Below are 19,720 nucleotides of genomic sequence, written 5' to 3'. Positions count from 1 at the left end.
GTTGAGATAACAACTAGACTTCTACCCTATGCAAATTGAACTCCACTATCAACACTAAATTTATAATCAACCAAAGCATAGCAGAGATGTGATATTTTCTAACTCTTAACATGCAACAGAGACTACATTATGACTCCTATATGATATTCCTCTTCAATTTAAAATTCGTTTCTTATCCTACCAAAGAGATGTGTTGGGTTAGTAGGGTTTTTAACTCTTATCCTCACAATTAAAGGAGACGTGGGCTTCAAGGGAGATGTGGCCACGTCAGTTTGGTTTGGTTCAGCTTAGGTTTGAGGGAATGCAACCTCGGATTGGGCTAGGATTAGCCTCAACCCGACCGAACTTGGCCTGAGTGACACCCCTAGATCCCCTAGATTTGACACCCTTGATGCATTTTGTACCATTTCTATTTGGCATGGTTTGTTTTTCTTTACATTATTTTACACAAAGGCGGATTCATGGCTAATGTCATGTCTAATTTTGATGTCATTCATACAATCCATAGTTAACGGGGTGGGAAACGAATTTGGGAAGGGAAACGTGAAACGGAAACGGAAAACGCATGAAAAAAATATAGGGGAAACGAGAAAACGATATAAAATCGTATGAGAAGCGTTTCAGAAAGATACAAAAAACACATATGAAACACATGGAAAATACGAAACATGTGGTTGTGTAGATTTTGTTAATTTCAAAATTCTATTTGAATTTTTCTTATTTTTATTTTTATTACAATATAGGCTATTGTTTACTATTTTAATATCTATTCCACAATTTTTTATGCGTTTTTTCCAAAATTATTTTCATATGTTCCACACGTGTTTCATACACGTTTCACACGTGTTTTCTATGAGTGTTGCAAACATTTATCACGTATTTCACATATGATTTACATAAGTTTCTCATATGTTTTTCATGCATTTCCAAAACATTTCTCCATTTTTTTTAAATCTTATTTCGGAAACGTTTCTGAAACACGGGAAACGAGTTTCCTACCTGCGAGAAACACAACTTAGGGGAAACGGGTTTTCCATCCGTCCAAGGAGTTTCCGACAACTATCACTGTGCGTGGTTTGTAAATAACGAAATCTCAAGTATTATTTAGTTTTAGTAAAATAATACAAATCTTGTTGTTATAATAAAGCTACCGATATTGACACTACCATATTTTCATAATGTGATTTGCTAGGGTCCATCGTAGAAGGCATTTCGCAGCTGGTCTGTCGCATGTCAGACCAGCTACCTCATGAGTGAAGACAACAGCTTTTGTCTTCATTCACGAGGTGGCTGGTCAGCTTTTGTCTTCATTCACGAGGTGGCTGGTCTGACGTGCGACAGACCAGCTATGAAATGCCTTTGGCGATGGACGCTAGCAATTCCCTTTCATAATTGCATGAACTCACCTTGTTAGTTACTATTTTACCTGCTGTCAAAGGTTATCAAAATTTCCAAAAAACTCTTAGAAGCATATTAAGAAAAAAAAAAGACAAAGGTGAGTTAGTGCAATTAACAAAATATGGTAGCGCCAATATCAGTGGCCTATAATAATCATTTTATATAATTGAGTTCCTACATTAGTTGCTAGTGATTTATTGAAATCTTCTAGGGTTAGAATGTTTTTTGTTTTTTTTTTTTTCATTTTAGTTTCGGAAATAATCCAATCTTTTAAAGAATTTTAAAGCCCGCTCACTCATGTTGCAGTTGAGTCACCAATTCCCAGATGTTGTGCTGCGAAGCTCAGTTCTCTTTGGTGGGAGATTGAAGGCAAATGGTTCGAGCGGAGGCAATCTGAAAATGCTAAGGACTTTGAGAATTGTGGCCGAAGTGGACGAGAGGAAGCAGGGGAAAAAAGATCGATGGGGTGGGCTTGCCTATGATGCATCGGACGATCAACAAGATATCACAAGGGGAAAAGGGATGGTGGATCCACTCTTTCAAGCTCCAACCGGAGCGGGAACACATAATGCCGTTATGAGTTCTTATGATTATGTTAGTACCGCCCTTCGCAGGTATGAGTTCTTATCTGCATTTATATCATTTTTATTCATTTAAGCATATTTCTATCATTATTTTTTATCATGATAAAATATTTTTCTCACAAGTGATGATTTAATTTAATAATACATTAACAATGAAAATGTGTGAAAAGAAATATTTAAGAATTCTTTTGGGATTTATCTCCTAAATTTTTGCAAAAGTGGGGAAATAGTAAGATAACTCTACCTGTATTTGCTCCTTTGCATACTTTAAAACCTCAGGGTTCGACCGATTGAGCCTGAACGAGGGATTGTATTAGACAATGGGAAATTTTTTAACGGATTTTGCGCCCTAGTTTTTTGAAATTGAAGAGTAGTTTCCCAATAAAAGTTTATGAGACAAACAGCTAGCTAGGTAAAAACTATAAGGTAATTAAATTCTATGGAGCATGAAAAGATCCAGAGGCTTAGATAAGAGTCATAAGATTGAATCACGCATTATCCAATTAATGAACTTGTTAAAATGAGTAAAATACCTTTCCACATTGAAATGAAACAATGGTCTTTACCTTATGTTAGGTTCTCGTTCGACAATACGAAGGATGGGTTCTACATTGCGCCAGCCTTCATGGACAGGCTCGTTGTACACATCACTAAGAACTTCATGACCTTACCCAACATCAAGGTAACTCCTTTCATTCCATATGATCACTTCTTTATCAGGATACTTTTCTTTCTACCTATAATGTGCGCAAAATAAATTTTACGTCCATTTTTTCACTTGAAAATGGGCTTCAAATTTGATTTACACCCATTTTACCTCTAAAGAAAGAGAACATCAATGTAAAAAAAAAAAAAATTTGTTTTACACCCATTTTATGTCAAAAGATAAATAAGGGTATTCTTGTCATGTGGTAAGGAAGGTGTCACATTTGGGCCCACATTTGATCGATTTTTGACATAGTGGCCCCACATTTAACAATTGCCCAATGAATGGGAGCCATAATTAGTTATTTTCCAAAGTTTAATTCGACGGATCATCGTGGATCATTCTTATTGTTGCGAGAGATGATCAATTGAGAAATGCCCGTATTGGGTTTCCGCTATCTGTAAATCTTATTGCTGCAAATCGTGATTCAAAGCGCATCCCATTTTAATCAGCAGTAGATCTTAGCATTCAAAAAATAACACAGTCAATGGTCGATTTAAGATCAAATGATGTTCTTGCATGTTAATAGACTAGATTAACTCTTGTTACTTTGATTTAGGTTCCTTTGATTCTTGGCATATGGGGAGGCAAGGGTCAAGGAAAATCATTCCAATGCGAGCTTGTCTTTGCCAAAATGGGAATCAAGTAAGTTGCACTGTATTGCCATGGGTGCGTTTGGATTGCCCGAATCAGATGCTGGAATTGGGTTCTGATTCCAATTTTCTCCAATTACGTCATTTGGTTCTGGTTTGGAAAATGAATGGAATCAGGCGGGGTTGAATTGAGACCGGGGTGGAATTAGAGGGCAGAAAATGCCGAAATCTGTTTCCTCCCCCAAGAGGTGGTATTCTGATTCCACACTAGTTGGAATGGATTTTTTATTAAAAATTCTTTGAATTAAAATTTTAATTTTAATTTTTTTTCTCATTCGATATAAGAGAAATGGAATAAGAACCTGAACATGATGTCGATTCCGATTCCTGATTTTGGCGATCCAAACACCACTCCCCTACCTGATAAAAGAAGAGTCTCTTCAAGACTAGTTCAATGATCGGACATGCACGCCCATACCATATTACTATGTGACGCCCATGTGTTACAGAAGTGGGCTCCATCATTGTTTTTCTTAATTGTACACTTGTGGTCTCCACTTTGCATTGCCTGAATTCTTCACTATCTAAACATCTCATTGATTGAGCACCACCTTTGTTCAGCTAAATTGTACATAGACATCCTTGTATTAGGTAAGCCTAGCTTGTTGGTCCATCCAAATTGTGGGCCCTCTTCCACAAGTTATTGTACCTTTATCCAATGGCCATGATCATCCAAAAAACTGTTTTTTAAATCTACTGGACATCCAAGGTAGGACCCAATGGATGAATGGCCTGGATCAACCAAAGACCAACCAAAACTATTGTACCCCACTTTCTATGAAAATATTCACCTTCATTCTAACCCATAAAACTTATAATGAAGCCCAATCATGATGAGTGCCGGAGAACTCGAGAGTGGTAACGCCGGCGAACCTGCAAAACTAATCCGGCAACGATATCGTGAAGCCGCAGACATAATTTCAAAGGGAAAGATGTGTTGCCTCTTCATCAATGACCTAGACGCGGGTGCCGGAAGGCTCGGGGGCACAACTCAATACACGGTTAATAACCAGATGGTTAATGCAACGCTAATGAACATAGCCGATAACCCCACAAATGTTCAGCTGCCAGGAATGTATAACAAACAGGAGAATCCCCGAGTCCCGATCATTGTCACAGGCAACGACTTCTCAACGCTTTATGCACCCTTGATCAGAGACGGGCGCATGGAGAAATTCTATTGGGCGCCCACTAGGGATGATAGGATTGGAGTTTGCACGGGGATCTTCAGGGCGGATAATCTACCCAAAGCCGACTTAGTTACCTTGGTGGATGCATTTCCCGGACAATCCATTGGTATGATTTTACTAATACCTACATATGATCGGACATTATACATGCATAGATTTTTTATTTTATTTTTTTGGCATGCAATAAATATCTATAATTAGAGGATTTTAAGTGGTGTATAGTCCTGTATTTTTCTGAAAGTACTGTACGGCTTAACACCATAGGATGATTCAAACCGTCCATTTGATGGGCCACAACGTGAATAGGTTGTGACCGTGCCCCAAAACTCATTTGCATAGGATGATCCCAACCCTCCAATCTATAGAGGTTTCCATAATTAATATGCAGTTCTTCTATAGACCGGAGTGTTGGGATCAACCTATGGAAATGATTTTTTTGGGGCACCCACATATATATGTTGTGGCCGTCTCCAATTTTGGTGTATAATTCATATACATAGATTGTTTATAGAAAGGGAAATGATATATTTATTGGCCTTCTTTTCTTCCCCCGGGCACGACCTTGTAGTGTAAAAGAGTGATCATAAATACACTACGGGGTTGGCCCTTGGAATGAAGTGGGCGAATATATCAATTTTAGGAAATGTGTACTAAGGAAATGTTATCAGGACTACTGTATTTTAATGAGGGCACTTCTCACTTTATTAAAAGTATGGTGTGGACCGTACCATAGGATGATCCAAACCGTCCATTAGATGGGCCACAGCCTAAATAGGTTGTGTCCTAAAAAATCATTTCCATAGGTTGATCCTAACCCTCTACCTATTTAGTCTGTGGCCCATCTAATGGACGGTGTTAGGCCAAAAATCGGTAGCAGATACGGCAGTGACGTAAGAGCTGGGTCGGAGGACCCAAGGAGCTGAAGTGAAGGAGCTGAGCCCTGCAAAAAAGCACACGAGGTCAGAAGACCAACCCGGAGTCGTTGCTCCGGACGGGCCCTTCGACACTCAAGTCAGTGCGAGCAGGAGTGCAGAGCCAAAAATTTAAGAATGGTAGCTTAGAATTCATTACCTCTCGCTTTGATCCTTGAGAGGCCTTTTATAGAGGGAGACCTGGGGTGGTTGGATTACCTACCCTAGGACAGGTGTCGGCCCTTTTGTGGGTTTAGGTTTACCTACTCTTAGGTAATTACCGGATTGCCCCTGGGCCGATGCTGGATTTGTGGTAGGCCCTCCTGAGGCCACGTGTCGACAGCTAATTAGTTGTTGTTTTTCATACCCCATCAGTTGCCCCCCAGTTCTCCAAGTCATTGTAGTGATTTGGGGAAGTGTGATGAGTTACATTCCTCGACGGTAGAACGAGCCGGTGTTTGGGACGGCTCAGTGAAATGAAATAAGAGATCCGGCTGGGGCTGACCAGGAATCGAGGTGTAAAATATGTCCGGCCAAGCCGTCTATCCGGCCTGGGGCGGCCAGAAGTTGAACTGTAAAATCTGTCCGGCCTGGGACGGGCAGAAATGAGGTGCAAAATCTGTCCGGCCAAGCAGTCTGTTCGGCTTGGGCCGGACTGATTCTAGTCGTTTTGCGAACGCGCCATATTCTGTCCGGCCTGGGACGTGCAGGAGTTGAAATGTAAAATCTGTCCGGTCAAGCCGTTTGTCCGGCCTTAGACGGTCAGAAGTTGAATTGTAAAATCTGTCCGGCCAAGCCGTCTGTCCGGCTTGGGCCGGACTGATTCTTGTCGTTTTGCGGACGCACCATATTCTGTCCGGCCAAGTCGTCTATCCGGCTTGGGACGGGCAGGAGTTTTAATGTAAAATCTGTCCGGTCAAGCCGTCTGTCCGGCCTGAGACGGTCAGAAGTTGAAGTGTAAAATCTGTCCGGCCAAGCCGTCTGTCCGGCCTAAGACGAACTGATTTTTGTCGTCTAGCGGACGCGACATATTCTGTCCGGCTTGGTTCCGGACTGATTTTTGTCGTTTAGCGGACGCGTCATATTCTATCCGGCTTCGACCAGACAGATTTTTGTCGTTTAGCGAACGCGTCATATCCTGTCCGGCTTGGGCCGGACTGATTTTTGTTGTTTTGCGGACGCGCCATATCATGTCCGGCTTAGGCCGGACTGATTTTTGTCGTTTTGCGGACGCGCCATATCCTGTCCGGCTTGGGCCGGACTGATTTTTGTCGTTTTGCGGACGCGCCATACTCTGTCCGGCTTGGGCCGGACTGATTTTTGTCGTTTAGCAGACGCGTCATATTCATTCCGGCTTGGGCCGGACTGATTTTTGTTGTTTTACCGACGCGCCATATCCTGTCCGGCTTGGGCCGAGCAGATTTTCTAGACGGGCACAATCGTTTTTAAAAGTTATCTCGTACACGAGCACTTTATGGACGTCCCTTAGCCCTTTTGGAGATACGCGCGCATTTACTCACGCTCTTGCCTAAACGCGCGTATTTATTCACGCCCTTGCCTCGAGGTGTGTGTCCGTCATTAATGAAAGACACGTGGCATTATCTGGTTCGCGAATGCCACCCATCTCAAGCCTAGAGGCTATAAGAAGAGGTTTTCACCCTTCATTTTCTCACTTTTAACTTTTTATTCTCACCTTTCTGCTTTTTGCTCTGCCTGCTCGGCTCGGGTAGCTCATGGTTGTGACCATCCGTGGATTAAGAGCTCTCTGTTCGGACCGGTAATCTTCTTGAGCGCGTCTTTTACTCGTTTCTTTTCCTGCGTTCTTCATGTCCCGTAGTACCTCTAACTCTGAGTCCGGTTCGAAGTCCGATTCAGGGAAGTCCTCTTCTAGTAGCTCAGGGTCTAGTTCGTCGGGGAGGACCCAAAATAATCCGCCCAGGACTCCCGGCCCCTATATGGTGGGTCCCGATGTTAGTATAGAAGTCGTAGATAGTGAGGACGAGGTGATTTTGGATCTGAACACCACCCCGCCCCCAACGGATAGTTACTTTCGAGCAGAGGCGAGCGTTGGTAGCGACCCCGCTGAGGCGTCCACAACATTCCTCCCGGGCCGGGCCATTGAGGTCGTAGCTAGGGCCCGGATGGACGCCAATCCCCAATACAACGTTCAGGCTCTTTACGAGGAGAATATCCTTAATGAGTCCTGGCTGTGGGACATTCGGGATAGGTACTGTATTCCCCAAAGGTTTGGGCTGAGGGCCGCGATAGAGGGAGATAGGGCTTGCAACGACAGCTCCGACGTCTATATATACGACGAGTCATTAAGAGCCGGGCTCAGGTTCCCTCTGCACCCATTCTTCGTCGCGGTCCTTCAATATTACGGGTTGGCTCCAGCTCAGATCGCGCCGAACTCATGGAGGACGCTGATCGGGTTTATATACCTTGTCCAGGGCCGGCTTCAAAGAAGTTTGTCTGTGCCGTTGTTACGCATGTGTGCGCACTTGAAGAGGCATAAGGACGGGGGTTGGATTTACATTAGCCAGCACCCTGAGGTGAAAATAATCACTGTCATTCCATCCTCCATACATCTATGGAAGAAAGGTTCTTCTATGTCGAGGACAGAGAGCCTACTGAGCCCTGACCTGTTCCTCTAAACTGGGACACCCCAGACACACTCGCGCTGAGCCGCAAGTCGCTCCTTGAGGGCGAGGATATGGGAACGTTCACCCTAGTCTGTGAGGAGTTGCACCTGGAGGGCCTCATTCATTGTGCGGAATTCTCTGGGCAAGAGGTTCTGGTCGGGCTTGGCATTAGTACTGCGACCTCGGCACGTTTGTGGCTAGTCTTGCTTTTAAAGTCTTTTTTCTCCTTTTTGCTCCTGACCGGTTTTTGTTTGTCCGTGTTGACTTTCAGAGATGCAGACGCAATCCAAGTTGGAGAAGGTGAGGCAAGGAGACTTTGTCAGGGCCCAGGGCCGGCAGGGCCAAAAAAGGAAAGTCCCAGAGATCTCGAGTCCTGCCCCGACCCAGGACGCGCTGCCCTCCAGGGGCAAGCCCTCAGTGAAGCTGGTCGGTGCTTACGGCCGAGGAGCGGGGTCTTCCAAGTCGGGGGAAGCATCCATCGGAGTCCGCCCCGCCCAGGCGAAGTCTGGGGATAATGTTTTTTGGCCCAATTGGGCCGTCCAGAAGAGCGACACCGGCCTGGGTGAGAGCCAGGTAGCCATGAAGATCGTCACCAAGGGTCTCCCGAATCAGGACAAGCTCCAGGTTCTAAACGAACCTCCAGCTGCGGTAGACAAGGCCATCTTCTCTTCACTCTATCAGGTATATATATATATATATATGTATATTTTTTTTTACGCTCGGTAATCATTTATTTGCGCTCGCCTACAGATCAGACTGTATTATAGTGACTTTCGAGAGAAGAGCCGGAAGTTTGCTGAGGCAATCACTAAATCCGAGGAGAAGAACGGCCAACTGATGCAGGAGGCAACCGAGCTCCATAGGTCCATCAGTGAGAGGGACGTGGAGATACAGCGGCTCAAAGCCGATATGGCCGCCCAGAAGCAGAAGGCCGCTGAAGCCCTTAATGCACAGAGGGAAAGAGCCCGGGAGAGGCAGACAGCGGCCGTCGAGGAGGCCGTGCAGAAGAAAGAGGACGAACTTATTAGTTTGTCCACTGAATCCTATAAGCTGGGATTCATGGATTGCCTTGAGCAGGTCAAGGGATCCAACTCGGCTGTCGTCTTGACGGGCCTTGTCCTTCCTGATCCGCCGGTGGTCGGCGACGACGAGCAGGGCACCACAACAGCAGCAGAGGTCCAGGGGGCACATCCCTCACGGGATGGCGATCACTAGGTGTCTTGAGCTCCCCATTTTTCCCTCTTGGGCACGGCTTCCTGATACTTTTTGTAATGGCCCTTCGAGGCCCTACTTTCTATAATGGCCCTACTTTTTCATGAATAGAAGTTACATTTTGCTATCCACTGTCCACTGTCCACTTATGTCTGCCTCTGGCTAATACTGCTTGACTCAAACACTGTGGGTCAAAAATACTCCGGGCAGACATTCATGCTTTAATTGACCCGGGTCTTTGTAGAGGCGAACCGGGGTGAACTAAGCAGCTATTACCCAAGTTTTAGGGAACTGGGTTTCCGGGTAGATTTGTTTTTTTTTTTTTTTTGTCCGGGCCCGTTCCTGACCAGGAGTGCGCTCCCGGTCTTTATGGAGACGAGCCGAGGCGAAGCAAGCAGCGAGTACCCAAGTTTTAGTGAATTGGGTTTCCAAGTAGGTTTGGTTTTTTCTGTCCGGGCCCGTTCCTGACCAGGAGTGCGCTTCTGGTCTTTGTGGAGACAAGCCGAGGCGAACCAAGCAGCGAGTACCCAAGTTTTAGTGAACTGGGTTTCCAAGTAGGTTTGGTTTTTTCTGTCCGGGCCCGTTCCTGACCAGGAGTGCGCTCCCGGTCTTTATGAAGACGAGCAGAGGCGAACCAAGTAGCGAGTACCCAAGTTTTAGTGAACTGGGTTTCCAAGTAGGTTTGGTTTTTTTTGTCCGGGCCCGTGCCTGACCAGGAGTGCGCTCCCGGTCTTTGTGAAGACGAGCCGAGGCGAACCAAGCAGCGAGTACCCAAGTTTTAGTGAACCGGGTTTCTGAAATGGTTTGCTCGAAGATTTACAAACAAACAGTATCCTCTTTATCATTCATATTCGAGCGCTTACAACGGCATTCGCTTTTGCACCAAGTGGTTGATAGTATTTTCGGAGGTTCTTTGAATTCCAGGCATGGGTTAGTAGGTGCTCCCCAAGCGTTTCCAGCTTATAACCCCCCGAGCGAATCACCTCTTTCACTCGGTACGGCTCCTCAAAGGTCGAGGAGAGTTTTCCGACCTTCTTCGGTTGGGAGATAGCAGCTTTCCTTATGACTAGAACCCCTGCTCGGAATTCTCTAGGGCGTATCTTCCAATCATGATAGTTGGACACTTTCTGTCTGTAGGCCGCGACCCTGATTCGGGACTCTTCCCGGGCTTCTTCCAGCAAGTCGAGATTTGCACGGAGCCCATCTCCATTGAGCTGTTCATTGAAGTTGGTGACTCTGGGAGAGGGGCGCCCACATCGACGGGTATTACGGCCTCCGTCCCAAAGGACAAGTTGAATGGTGATTCCTCCGTCGATGTGCGCGGGGTGGTACGATACGCCCATAGGACATGATAAAGCTCGTCTGCCCACCGGCCTGCCTTTTCGTCCAGCCTTTTTTTGATCCCCTGAAGTAGGATTCTGTTTGTTACTTCGGTCTGCCCATTCGTCAGAGGGTGCGCCACTGAAGTAAATATCTGCTCGATCTTCAAGTCAGAGCAGAATCTTCGAAAGTTTCGGCAGTCGATCTGTCTGCTGTTGTCCGTTATTAAGATGCGGGGTATCCCGAATCTGCACACGAAGACTTCCACAAGAAGGTCTGCACATTTTGTTCTGTGATCTGACCCAGAGGCTCGGCCTCCACCCACTTGGTAAAATAGTCAATGGCCACCACAACGAACTCGCATCTTTCGGAGGCTGGTGGAAAGGGGCCCAAGATGTCTATCCCCCATACTGCGAAAGGGAGTGGGCTGATGATCGGGGCCATCGATACAGCAGGTTGGTGGATGGTGGGAGAGAACTTTTGGCCTCTCTTGCACTTTTTGACCAAGTTCAAAGCGTCTTGCCTTAAGGTTGGCCAGTACAGGCCTCTCAGCAGTACTTTGATTGCCAGGGCCTTGCCCCTTAGGTGTTCTCCACAAATTCCTTCGTGCGTCTCTTGTAGGGCGTATGCGGCGTTGCCTGGCCGGAGGCACTTTAGGTATGGGAGGGTGTACAACCTTTTGTACAGACTCTCACCATCGAGGGAAAATCGGGCTGCTCTCTGTACCACTTTGCGGGCTTCCTTCTTCACTTCGGGAAGCTTCCCGCTACGTAGGTACTCAATGATTTTGTCCATCCAGCACAGCTCGCGCTCGACCTGCATTACCTCAACGGCCTAATTTTCGATACTAGATTTCTGCAGAAATTCCATACATATACTTCCGAGAGTGGTGTAACCGGATGCTGCTAGCTTAGATAGCACATCCGCCTTTGCATTTTCCGTTCTAGGGATCCTAATGACCTCGAAGTCTTTGAACTTACTGGCCAACTGGCGGACCTTGGAGAGATATTTAATCATGTGCTCGTCGCGGGCTTCATAGACTCCTTGGATCTGGTTCGCAACCAGCTGGGAGTTGCAGTACGCCTTGAGTCTTTGGGCGCGCTGGTCTGGACTGCTAGGTTCATTCTGGCGAGGAGGGCCTCATATTCTGCCTCATTGTTGGACGCACAGAATCCGAACCTTAGGGCATAATCCAGAGCGAAATTATCAGGCCCGGTGAGAATCAAACTGGCTCCACAGCCGCCCTTGTTCGAAGATCCGTCCACATACACTTCCCAGAGTGGTTCGATGGTCGATGGATCCTGTTCTGCCGGTACGGGGACAATTTCTGTTCTTACTGGTTCAGTCTCGGCTTCTGTTCGTTCCCCAGTTGTAGTTACCTTCTTCACAACCGGGGTTTGGACAGTTTCAGATTTGGTGCTCTGCTGGGGGATGGTGCATTCAGCCACGAAGTCTGCCAGCACTTGAGCTTTTATTGCTGGCCTAGGCAGGTACTGGATATCAAATTCGCTCAGATCCACAGCCCATTTTACAAGACGCCCCGAGGTGTCCGGTTTGTGGAGAACTTGCCTGAGCGGCTGATCGGTCAGGACCTTTATTGTGTGGGCTTGAAAATATGGCCTGAGTTTTCTGGCCGCCATGATCAGGGCGTATGCCAGTTTCTCAACCCGCTGCTACCTGATCTCAGCATCACGTAGGGCCTTGCTGACGTAGTAGATCGGTTTCTGCTGCTTGCGCTACTCTCGAATTAGCACTGCTGCCAGTGCCATGGGGCCTACGGACAGGTACAGAAGCAGCTCCTCTCCCGGTTCTAGCTTTGTCAACAGCGGTGGGGAGGACAAGTACTGCTTCAATTTCTCGAATGCGGCTTTGCACTCCTCTGTCCAGGGTGCTGTCTTGATTCCTTTGACGGCGTTGAAGAAGGGCAGACATCTCTCGGCGGACTTTGAGATGAAGCGCCCCAGTGCGGCCACCATCCCGGTTAGCCGCTGTACTTCTCTAATGGTCTTTGGTGGAGTGAGCTCCACCATGGCTTTGATCTTTTCTGGATTGGCTTCTATTCCTCTCCGGCTTACCATGAATTCCAAAAAATTTCCCGCGCTGACACCGAAAGTGCATTTGGTGGGGTTGAGCTTCATGCTATGCTCCCTTAGGACTTGGAATGTCTCTTTCAGGTCAGAGACATGATCTTGTGCACTTTGGCTTTTGACCAACATGTCATCCACATAGACTTCCATGTTGCGGCCAATTTGTTTCTTGAAGAGCTTGTTGACGAGCCTTTGATAGGTGGCCCCGCCATTCTTTAAGCCGAAAGGCATGACGCGGTAACAGTATGTTCCCTGATCTGTTATGAAGGAGGTCTTTGGTATATCTGATTCATACATTCTGATTTGATTGTATCCGGAGAAGGCATCCATGAAGCTCAGCAGTTCGTGACCTGCAGTGGCGTCTATCAGCTGATCAATTTTCGGGAGTGAATAACTGTCCTTGGGACAAGCTTTGTTCAGATCGGTGAAATCGACGGAGGTCATCCACTTCCCATTGGCTTTCTTTACCAGTACCACGTTCGCCAGCCAATCCGAATATTGGATTTCTTGAATGAAGTCAGCCCTCAAGAGCCTCTCTACCTCTTCCCTTATCGCCTGCCGCCTTTCGAAGGCAAAATGTCTCTGCTTTTGTTTCACAGGCCTACATGTGGGGTCAACACCAAGTCTGTGCGTGCTGACCTCCGAGTTTATGCCGGGCATGTCTGCGGGAGCCCATGCGAAGACATCTGCGTTGTCTTGGAGAAACCGGGTGAGGTTCTACAGGGTGCTACTGTCCAGAGAGGAGCCGATTTGTATGACCTTCTCACCATTGTTATCGAACAGGGGAATGGAGATGAGGTCTTCAGCGGATTCATTCATTCGGGCTTCATCTCCTAGATCAAGTAGCTCAATTGGCAGCGATTCCGATGCATTTTTGCCTTTGAGTGCCATGGCATAGCACTCTCTGGACTGTGATTGATCTCCTCTGACCTCACCCACGCCGTTTGGTGTTATAAACTTCATCTTCTGGTGATATGCTGAGGCAACGGCGCGGATGAGGTTCTGGTCGGGTCGTCCCAAGATAGTGTTGTAGACCGAGGTGGCCGTCACTACCAAGAAGTTAACCATCGCGAAGGCTTGATAGGGCGGCTCCCCGACAAGGTCTGGGAGTTCAATCTGCCCTTCTACTTTCATGATTTCTCCCGAGAAACCGAACAGGTCGGAGTTCGCTGGCCTCAACCGGTCGTCTCCTATCATCATTTGCTTAAAAGCATGACAGTATAGGATATCGGCTGAACTTCCGTTGTTGACAAGGATTTTCTTCAGCTCCCAGTTTGCGACGAGCATTGTTATGACTAGTGCGTCATCGTGAGGTAGTATCAAGTTGTCGAGATCTGCATCTGAAAAGGCGATTTCGTTCTCCGTCTTCATCTTTTTGCCGCACGTGTGCACTGATGGCGCCTGAATCCGGGTCTGCGATCGCGCGGTCGGTAGAGGGCCTCCGCGGGGTCTGCAATCACAAACAAAGGGGGTCAGGGGGTCCGGCGTGGGTCCCGGACGACCACTTCGACACCCAAGTCAGATCCTTTGACCAATCAATATAAAGGACAGCGAGAAGAGGAAGAGGTTTGATCAGGGTTACTAGGACCAAAACGCGGGTTCTTTTCTGGGTGGGTGAATGAGTGGGTCGGAGGGGACTTGCAGGGAGAGTAGGATTGAGTTCCTAGTCTCCTCTGTTGTTGCCTTGCCTCTTTTTTCGATTGTTTTGCGGGAGCTAAGAATGGGAGAAGTCTTTTCAAAAATGTCGTTCCCCCTCTTCTTCCTTTCCCTCCCTTTTAAAGGGAGGTGCGCGGGCCTTTTCATCATTATGGAGAGAAAACCTTCCTTTGCGGGATTGGGTCGTCCCCCTGCTCTGCCGGCGCGCATGGCTTTGCCGGATATTTCCTTCCATAACTTGTGATGATGAGGCCTGGGCGGTGAGAGGGCGACACGTGTCATGATTGTGTGGTCTTTGCCGTTTTCCAACGCCTTTCTTCATGATGGTTAGGCTCTACTTGTGCATGGACGACACGTGGCGATATCTGAGAGCGACGCCGTATTTGTGTCCCATCATGCACGGCATTGACTCGGCGTGCGTAGGCTTTTCGAGCGGCGGATGATGTGACCCCAGCGGCCGGTCCGCCCATAATCGTGTTGATAACCCCCTTTGGCTGGGATCGGCGCGCCTCTCGTCGTAGACTGGATGGCGGGGGAGATTGATCCCGCGCAGGGGCAGCTGTGACCGTCGAGGGCTCTGGCCCTAAGGACTCTTCTCCCTGCACTCTCTTCTGTGGCCGTCATCTTTGACATACTTTTTCAAGTATCCCCGACCAATCAACAGCTCGATTTCTTCCTTGAGCTTCCAGCACTCGTCTGTGTCGTGCCCGTGGTCCCTGTGGAACCGACAATACTTCGACTTGTCTCTCTTATTTTCCTTGGAGATCATTCTAGTCAGCCACCTTATGAATTCTTCTCCTCTGATTGTAGCCAGTATGTGTCTCCAGGAGGTGTTGAGAGGGGTAAAGTTTTCTTCCCTCCTCTGGGGGGACCTCTCTCTTCTGGGGGCCTTATCATCCCTACGCTGCTTGGTAGGGTTCTTTTCTTTGAAGGTTCTCCTCCGGTTTGAGTCTAAGGCCGCTAGAGTCTCCTCCACGGCTATATATTCCTCGGCCTCTGCCATCAAATCCGCCAGTGAGTGCGGGTTCTGGCGAGCAACTGATCGGCGGAAATCGTTGGATTTGGCGCCTGCGAGGAGCGCATTCATGGCGGCTTATGGATCCAAATTCGGCACTTGAAGAGCCTCTCTGTTGAAACGGCTGACGAATGTTTTCAGAGGTACATTATCCTCCTGTCGTAAGGCCATCAAGGATGTTGTTGTTTTCCTTGGCCTCCGGTTGCTCATAAAATGGCGGACCAAGTCGCAGCAGGCCAGCCCTGATCTTTTGCCAGCTCTTCTATACGGTGATCTATTTCTTCTATCCTCCGTAACATTGGGTCAGCCTTTCGGTTTGCTCGGTCCAACGACTTGTTTTTCTCCACCAATGGGCTCGCAACGAAGCCGGACTGACTTTCCGGACTCATTCGATGAGGCCGGGATTTTTCCTACGGTGCGCAGTCTTCCTGAGCTCGGTGCTTTCGTGCGGAGCGGGACCGTGACCTCCAACGGTAATGAGGCTCTGTATGGGCATGCCTGGTTCTGGAGTGATGGACTCGCCTTGTGGAGTGGTGGGTCCGGTCTCCACTGGGGCGCGCTGGCTCTCCCCTGTGGGCATTCGACCTTTCCTGTATAGGTCGTGGAGCTTCTGGAGGATGTTGGGGAGGCGCTTGGATCAGGTGTTGGTATTAATCGACAAGAGCCGTCATCTGTTGAAAGAGAGCTTGAACTTGATCCGGAGTGGGCGTGGGATTGAGGTGTTCCGAATGAGCTGGGCTCTGCTCTGCTGTAGCAGAGGGAGCCACCACATGCGAGACGATTCGCTCGCTCCGGGCCCTGCGAGGTATTACAGCTCGGGTAGTTCGTGCAGTTGGTACCCGAGCACTCTTCCGCCCTGCCATTTTGTATAGGGGATTCAAACAGCTTTTAGTTCGGGGTCTCACGGATGGCGCCAATCTGTTAGGCCTAAAATCGGTAACAGATACGACAGTGACGTAAGAGCTGGGCTGGAGGACCCGAGGAGCTGAAGTGAAGAGCTGAGCCCTGCACAAGAGCGCACGAGGTCAGGAGACCAACCCGGAGTCGTTGCTCCGGACGGGCCCTTCGACACTTAAGTCAGTACGAACAGGAGTGCAAAGCCAAAAGTTTAAGAATGGTAGCTTAGAATTCATTACCTCTCGCTTTGAGCCTTGAAAGGCCTTTTATAGAGGGAGACCTAGGGTAGTTGGATTACCTACCCCAGGACAGGTGTCGGCCCTTTTGTGGGTTTAGGTTTACCTACTCTTAGGTAATTACCGGATTGGCCCTGGGCCGATGCTGGATTTGTGGTGGGCCCTCCTGGGGCCACGTGTCGACAGCTAATTAGTTGTTGTTTTTCATACCCCATCAGACAGCATGGATCATCCTATGGTGCCGGCCATACAGTACTTTTAATAAAGTGAGGAGTGCCCTCATCAAAATACAGTAGTGCTGATAACATCTCCCTAATGACAAACCTCTCTTTAACTTAAAACTTCTTCATTTAGTTGACAAATGCTGTTTGAATCTCCTAAAACAGGTAGTAGAGTCTAATAAAGTGAAGAGTGCCGTTACAAAATAAGATGTGCGGATGGTTCTTCCCATGTTTAACAATTCACAGACACAGAAGGATCCCAGGACTTTGGTTTTGTGCCCACCTTGTAGACCAGCCGTTAGAGTTGGTGTTATTTAATCATTTATACTTGAACCTCGAGGATCCTGTTAGCACTTCTCTTTTAGAAATTCTAAGTGCCTTTATGAATCAACTAGAAAGTGTAAAATAGAGAGTGGTGTGCTATTACCAAATGAGAGGGTATAGTTAATTAGGCCAGAACATGTTCAAAACACATCTGCTTTACATGGATAAGAGTGTTTATGGTGCATCTCCAAACCTCGTGTACCCGGCTAGCATTCCTCTTCTATTTGTATAGCAAAGTTCCTTAAAAGGATCTTCATACTTTTAGTTCGTTTAATTTGCAGATTTTTTTGGTGCACTTAGAGCTAGGGTTTACGATGATGAAGTGAGGAAATGGATTTCAGAAGTAGGAGTGGGGAGTATTGGGAAGAATCTGGTGAACTCTAAGGAGGGCCCACCTACAGTTGATAAACCAACAATGACCCTGGAGAAACTGCTTGAGTATGGAAACAAGTTAGTTCAAGAGCAAGAAAATGTAAAGAGGGTTCGGTTAGCAGACAAGTACTTGAACGAGGCAGCCCTCGGTGATGCAAATCAAGATGCCATGAGCACTGGAAATTTTTATGGTAATCTTTACTTTCAATTTAAGTTTATTTTGTCCTTATTAGTTCCATAGAGACCCTAATTTTATATTTTCAAAAAAAGAAAAGAAAAGAAAAAGAAACCCTAATTTTATATGAATCATTGTTTAAGAGCTCCTTTAGTCAATCATTGACTTGCCTAAGCTGACTCGGCAAAGGCTTTACTGAGTCAATCAAGACCCCTTTGGCTTACTGAGTCAATCAGGACTCCATTGGCTCTCAGGTGTTAATATTAGGGATTATTGGATTATGGGCTTCCTCAAATGCCATCAAAATCGTTCATTATTTACATATAAAACTATTTTAATTTAAGCTTTTTTTTATAGGGTGGCCACACGGACATGTACTTTTCAGAAAATGTAGTGGAACCCAATTCATAGGACGATCCTAACCCTTCATTTGCTGGACCATAACGTAATTATGCTGTACCCCAAAACTCATCGCCATATGATGATCATTACCCTTTGATCTATAGAGACTTATATGATATGCAGTCTCTACATGGATCAGAGGGTTAGGATCATCCTATGGAGATGGTTTTACGGCCACCGCCTATTTACATTGCGGACCAACACATATACAGTTTGGATCATCCTATGAAGTGGACGTACCCCACTATTTTTTATTTTATTTTTTAAAATTTTGTGCTTGTTCCTGCAGACACTATAGAAAATCTCTTTAAGTTGATAGATAAAGGTATCTAACAAAGACCTCAATAGCTTATCTGAGCTAGCGAGTATAAATAGGGTAGGTGTGTATGTTGTTTGGGTTATGTTAGATATTGATTCTATAGGACCTCTCATAGATAGGGTGTTCTTAAGAAGTCATCTCCACATAATCATGGTAAGCCTCGAGTTGTGGAGGTTTAAATTGGAAGCCCATAAAATGGGTCCATTTTGTGCCTACATAGATCAAATGGTTAGGCTTATCCTATGGAGATGATTTCTTAGGAACACCCTATCTATGTTAGGTTTATGGAATGTATGGGTTGGATGACTCAAACAACATGGCTTATGTGCTATTTGTAGTGGCTAGCTCAGATAGCTTATCTGAGGTCTCCTTCATATGCATCACCCCGTTAATTTAATTTTATTTGTAAATGGGAAATTAAGGCCTCTTTGGAAGCCATGAACACTACATTATGATCAGTTTTTTTTATAGGTAAGCTGGGATTGAACATCGGCCTCTAGGTTGAGTAACAAAGCCTTGACCATTGAGCTAGAGGGTCAATACCAATCTATTATAATCATTATCAACAAATAATCATATTTAACTTCAAAACCACTTGTACTACAAGCTTATTGTTAAACTATAACAGGTTAAATAATGCCTTCTCCAACAGATTAAGCTTTTGGAGTTACTGGTTGTTTCACATGGTATCAGATCCAAAGGTCTCAAGTTCAAACCTCATGGATAGCAAAAATCCACATGTGATAGTCAGTCCAAAGTAGGACCACATGTGCCACGTGTTTGCCAAGTGGGCCAAACGTGTAGGGGAGTGTTAGTATAACAGATTAAATAACGCCTTCTCCAACAGCTTAAGCTTTTGGAGTTTCTGTCTGTTTATATCCAAATTAGTTTAGACATCAAAAGAGGACTCTCTCTCTCATTAGACTTGATTAAAGACATTATGATGGGTGGTTATATGACTTTAATGCAGGTCAAGCTGCCCAGCAACTAGAGTTTCCTATTCCTGAAGGTTGTGCAGATCCATCTGCCGAGAACTTCGATCCAACGGCACGAAGCGATGATGGCTCATGTCTATATGAGTCTTAACTATGCTGTATGTACACATCTTTTGTCCAATACAAACTTTTTTCCAACACAAATCATTTTTGTTATTTTTACTATGTAAGTATGATACGATGATGTGGATGATAACGCATAGATATAGGAGTAGATTTCATTATAACAAAGGAATGTGAATATTATTTCTTTATGACACATATTTGGCAGTTTTGGCCGCCATGAAAAAATATTCCATAGAATATTAGTGGTGCCAGTTGTGAGAGATGGATAGAGAGGAAGAGACTTGAAAGGGTGGGAGTGAGGAAAACATGAAAAGACCCTGAGAAACAAGGGGAAAAAAG

General features: G+C 46.2%; 2 protein-coding genes across 2 annotated transcripts in view; both read left to right on the top strand.

Moving 5' to 3' along the window:
* LOC143882324 (ribulose bisphosphate carboxylase/oxygenase activase, chloroplastic-like) overlaps nt 1-19,515 on the top strand; it is a 30,479-nt gene extending 10,964 nt beyond the window's left edge. The window contains exons 2-7 of the mRNA XM_077385864.1: nt 1,705-2,012; nt 2,559-2,664; nt 3,248-3,333; nt 4,165-4,637; nt 17,334-17,615; nt 19,291-19,515. Coding sequence (XP_077241979.1) covers nt 1,705-2,012; nt 2,559-2,664; nt 3,248-3,333; nt 4,165-4,637; nt 17,334-17,615; nt 19,291-19,406 — 1,371 coding nt within the window. The 3' untranslated portion in view covers nt 19,407-19,515. The remainder of the gene's footprint in view (nt 1-1,704; nt 2,013-2,558; nt 2,665-3,247; nt 3,334-4,164; nt 4,638-17,333; nt 17,616-19,290) is intronic.
* LOC143882325 (uncharacterized) lies at nt 7,058-16,883 on the top strand. The gene is made up of 2 exons (XM_077385865.1): nt 7,058-8,765; nt 8,835-16,883. Exons 1-2 carry the CDS (start codon nt 8,358-8,360, stop codon nt 9,297-9,299), a joined length of 873 nt encoding a protein of 290 aa, XP_077241980.1. The 5' UTR covers nt 7,058-8,357; the 3' UTR covers nt 9,300-16,883.
* Nucleotides 19,516-19,720: the final 205 nt, after the last annotated feature.

Source organism: Tasmannia lanceolata, unplaced genomic scaffold (assembly GCF_043159265.1).
Source record: "Tasmannia lanceolata isolate RefF3 unplaced genomic scaffold, GAP_Taslan_0.1 ptg000007l, whole genome shotgun sequence".
Lineage (NCBI taxonomy): Eukaryota > Viridiplantae > Streptophyta > Magnoliopsida > Canellales > Winteraceae > Tasmannia > Tasmannia lanceolata.
Note: the sequence above shows the minus strand (reverse complement) of the source record. Positions and strands in the feature narration are given on the sequence as shown.

Bases quoted from the DNA above. Each gene is read 5' to 3' on its own strand.
- LOC143882325 (XM_077385865.1), top strand. From the start codon at position 8,358: ATGCAGACGCAATCCAAGTTGGAGAAGGTGAGGCAAGGAGACTTTGTC. The intron at 8,766-8,834 runs GTATATATATAT...GCTCGCCTACAG, and splicing joins TCTTCTCTTCACTCTATCAG to ATCAGACTGTATTATAGTGA.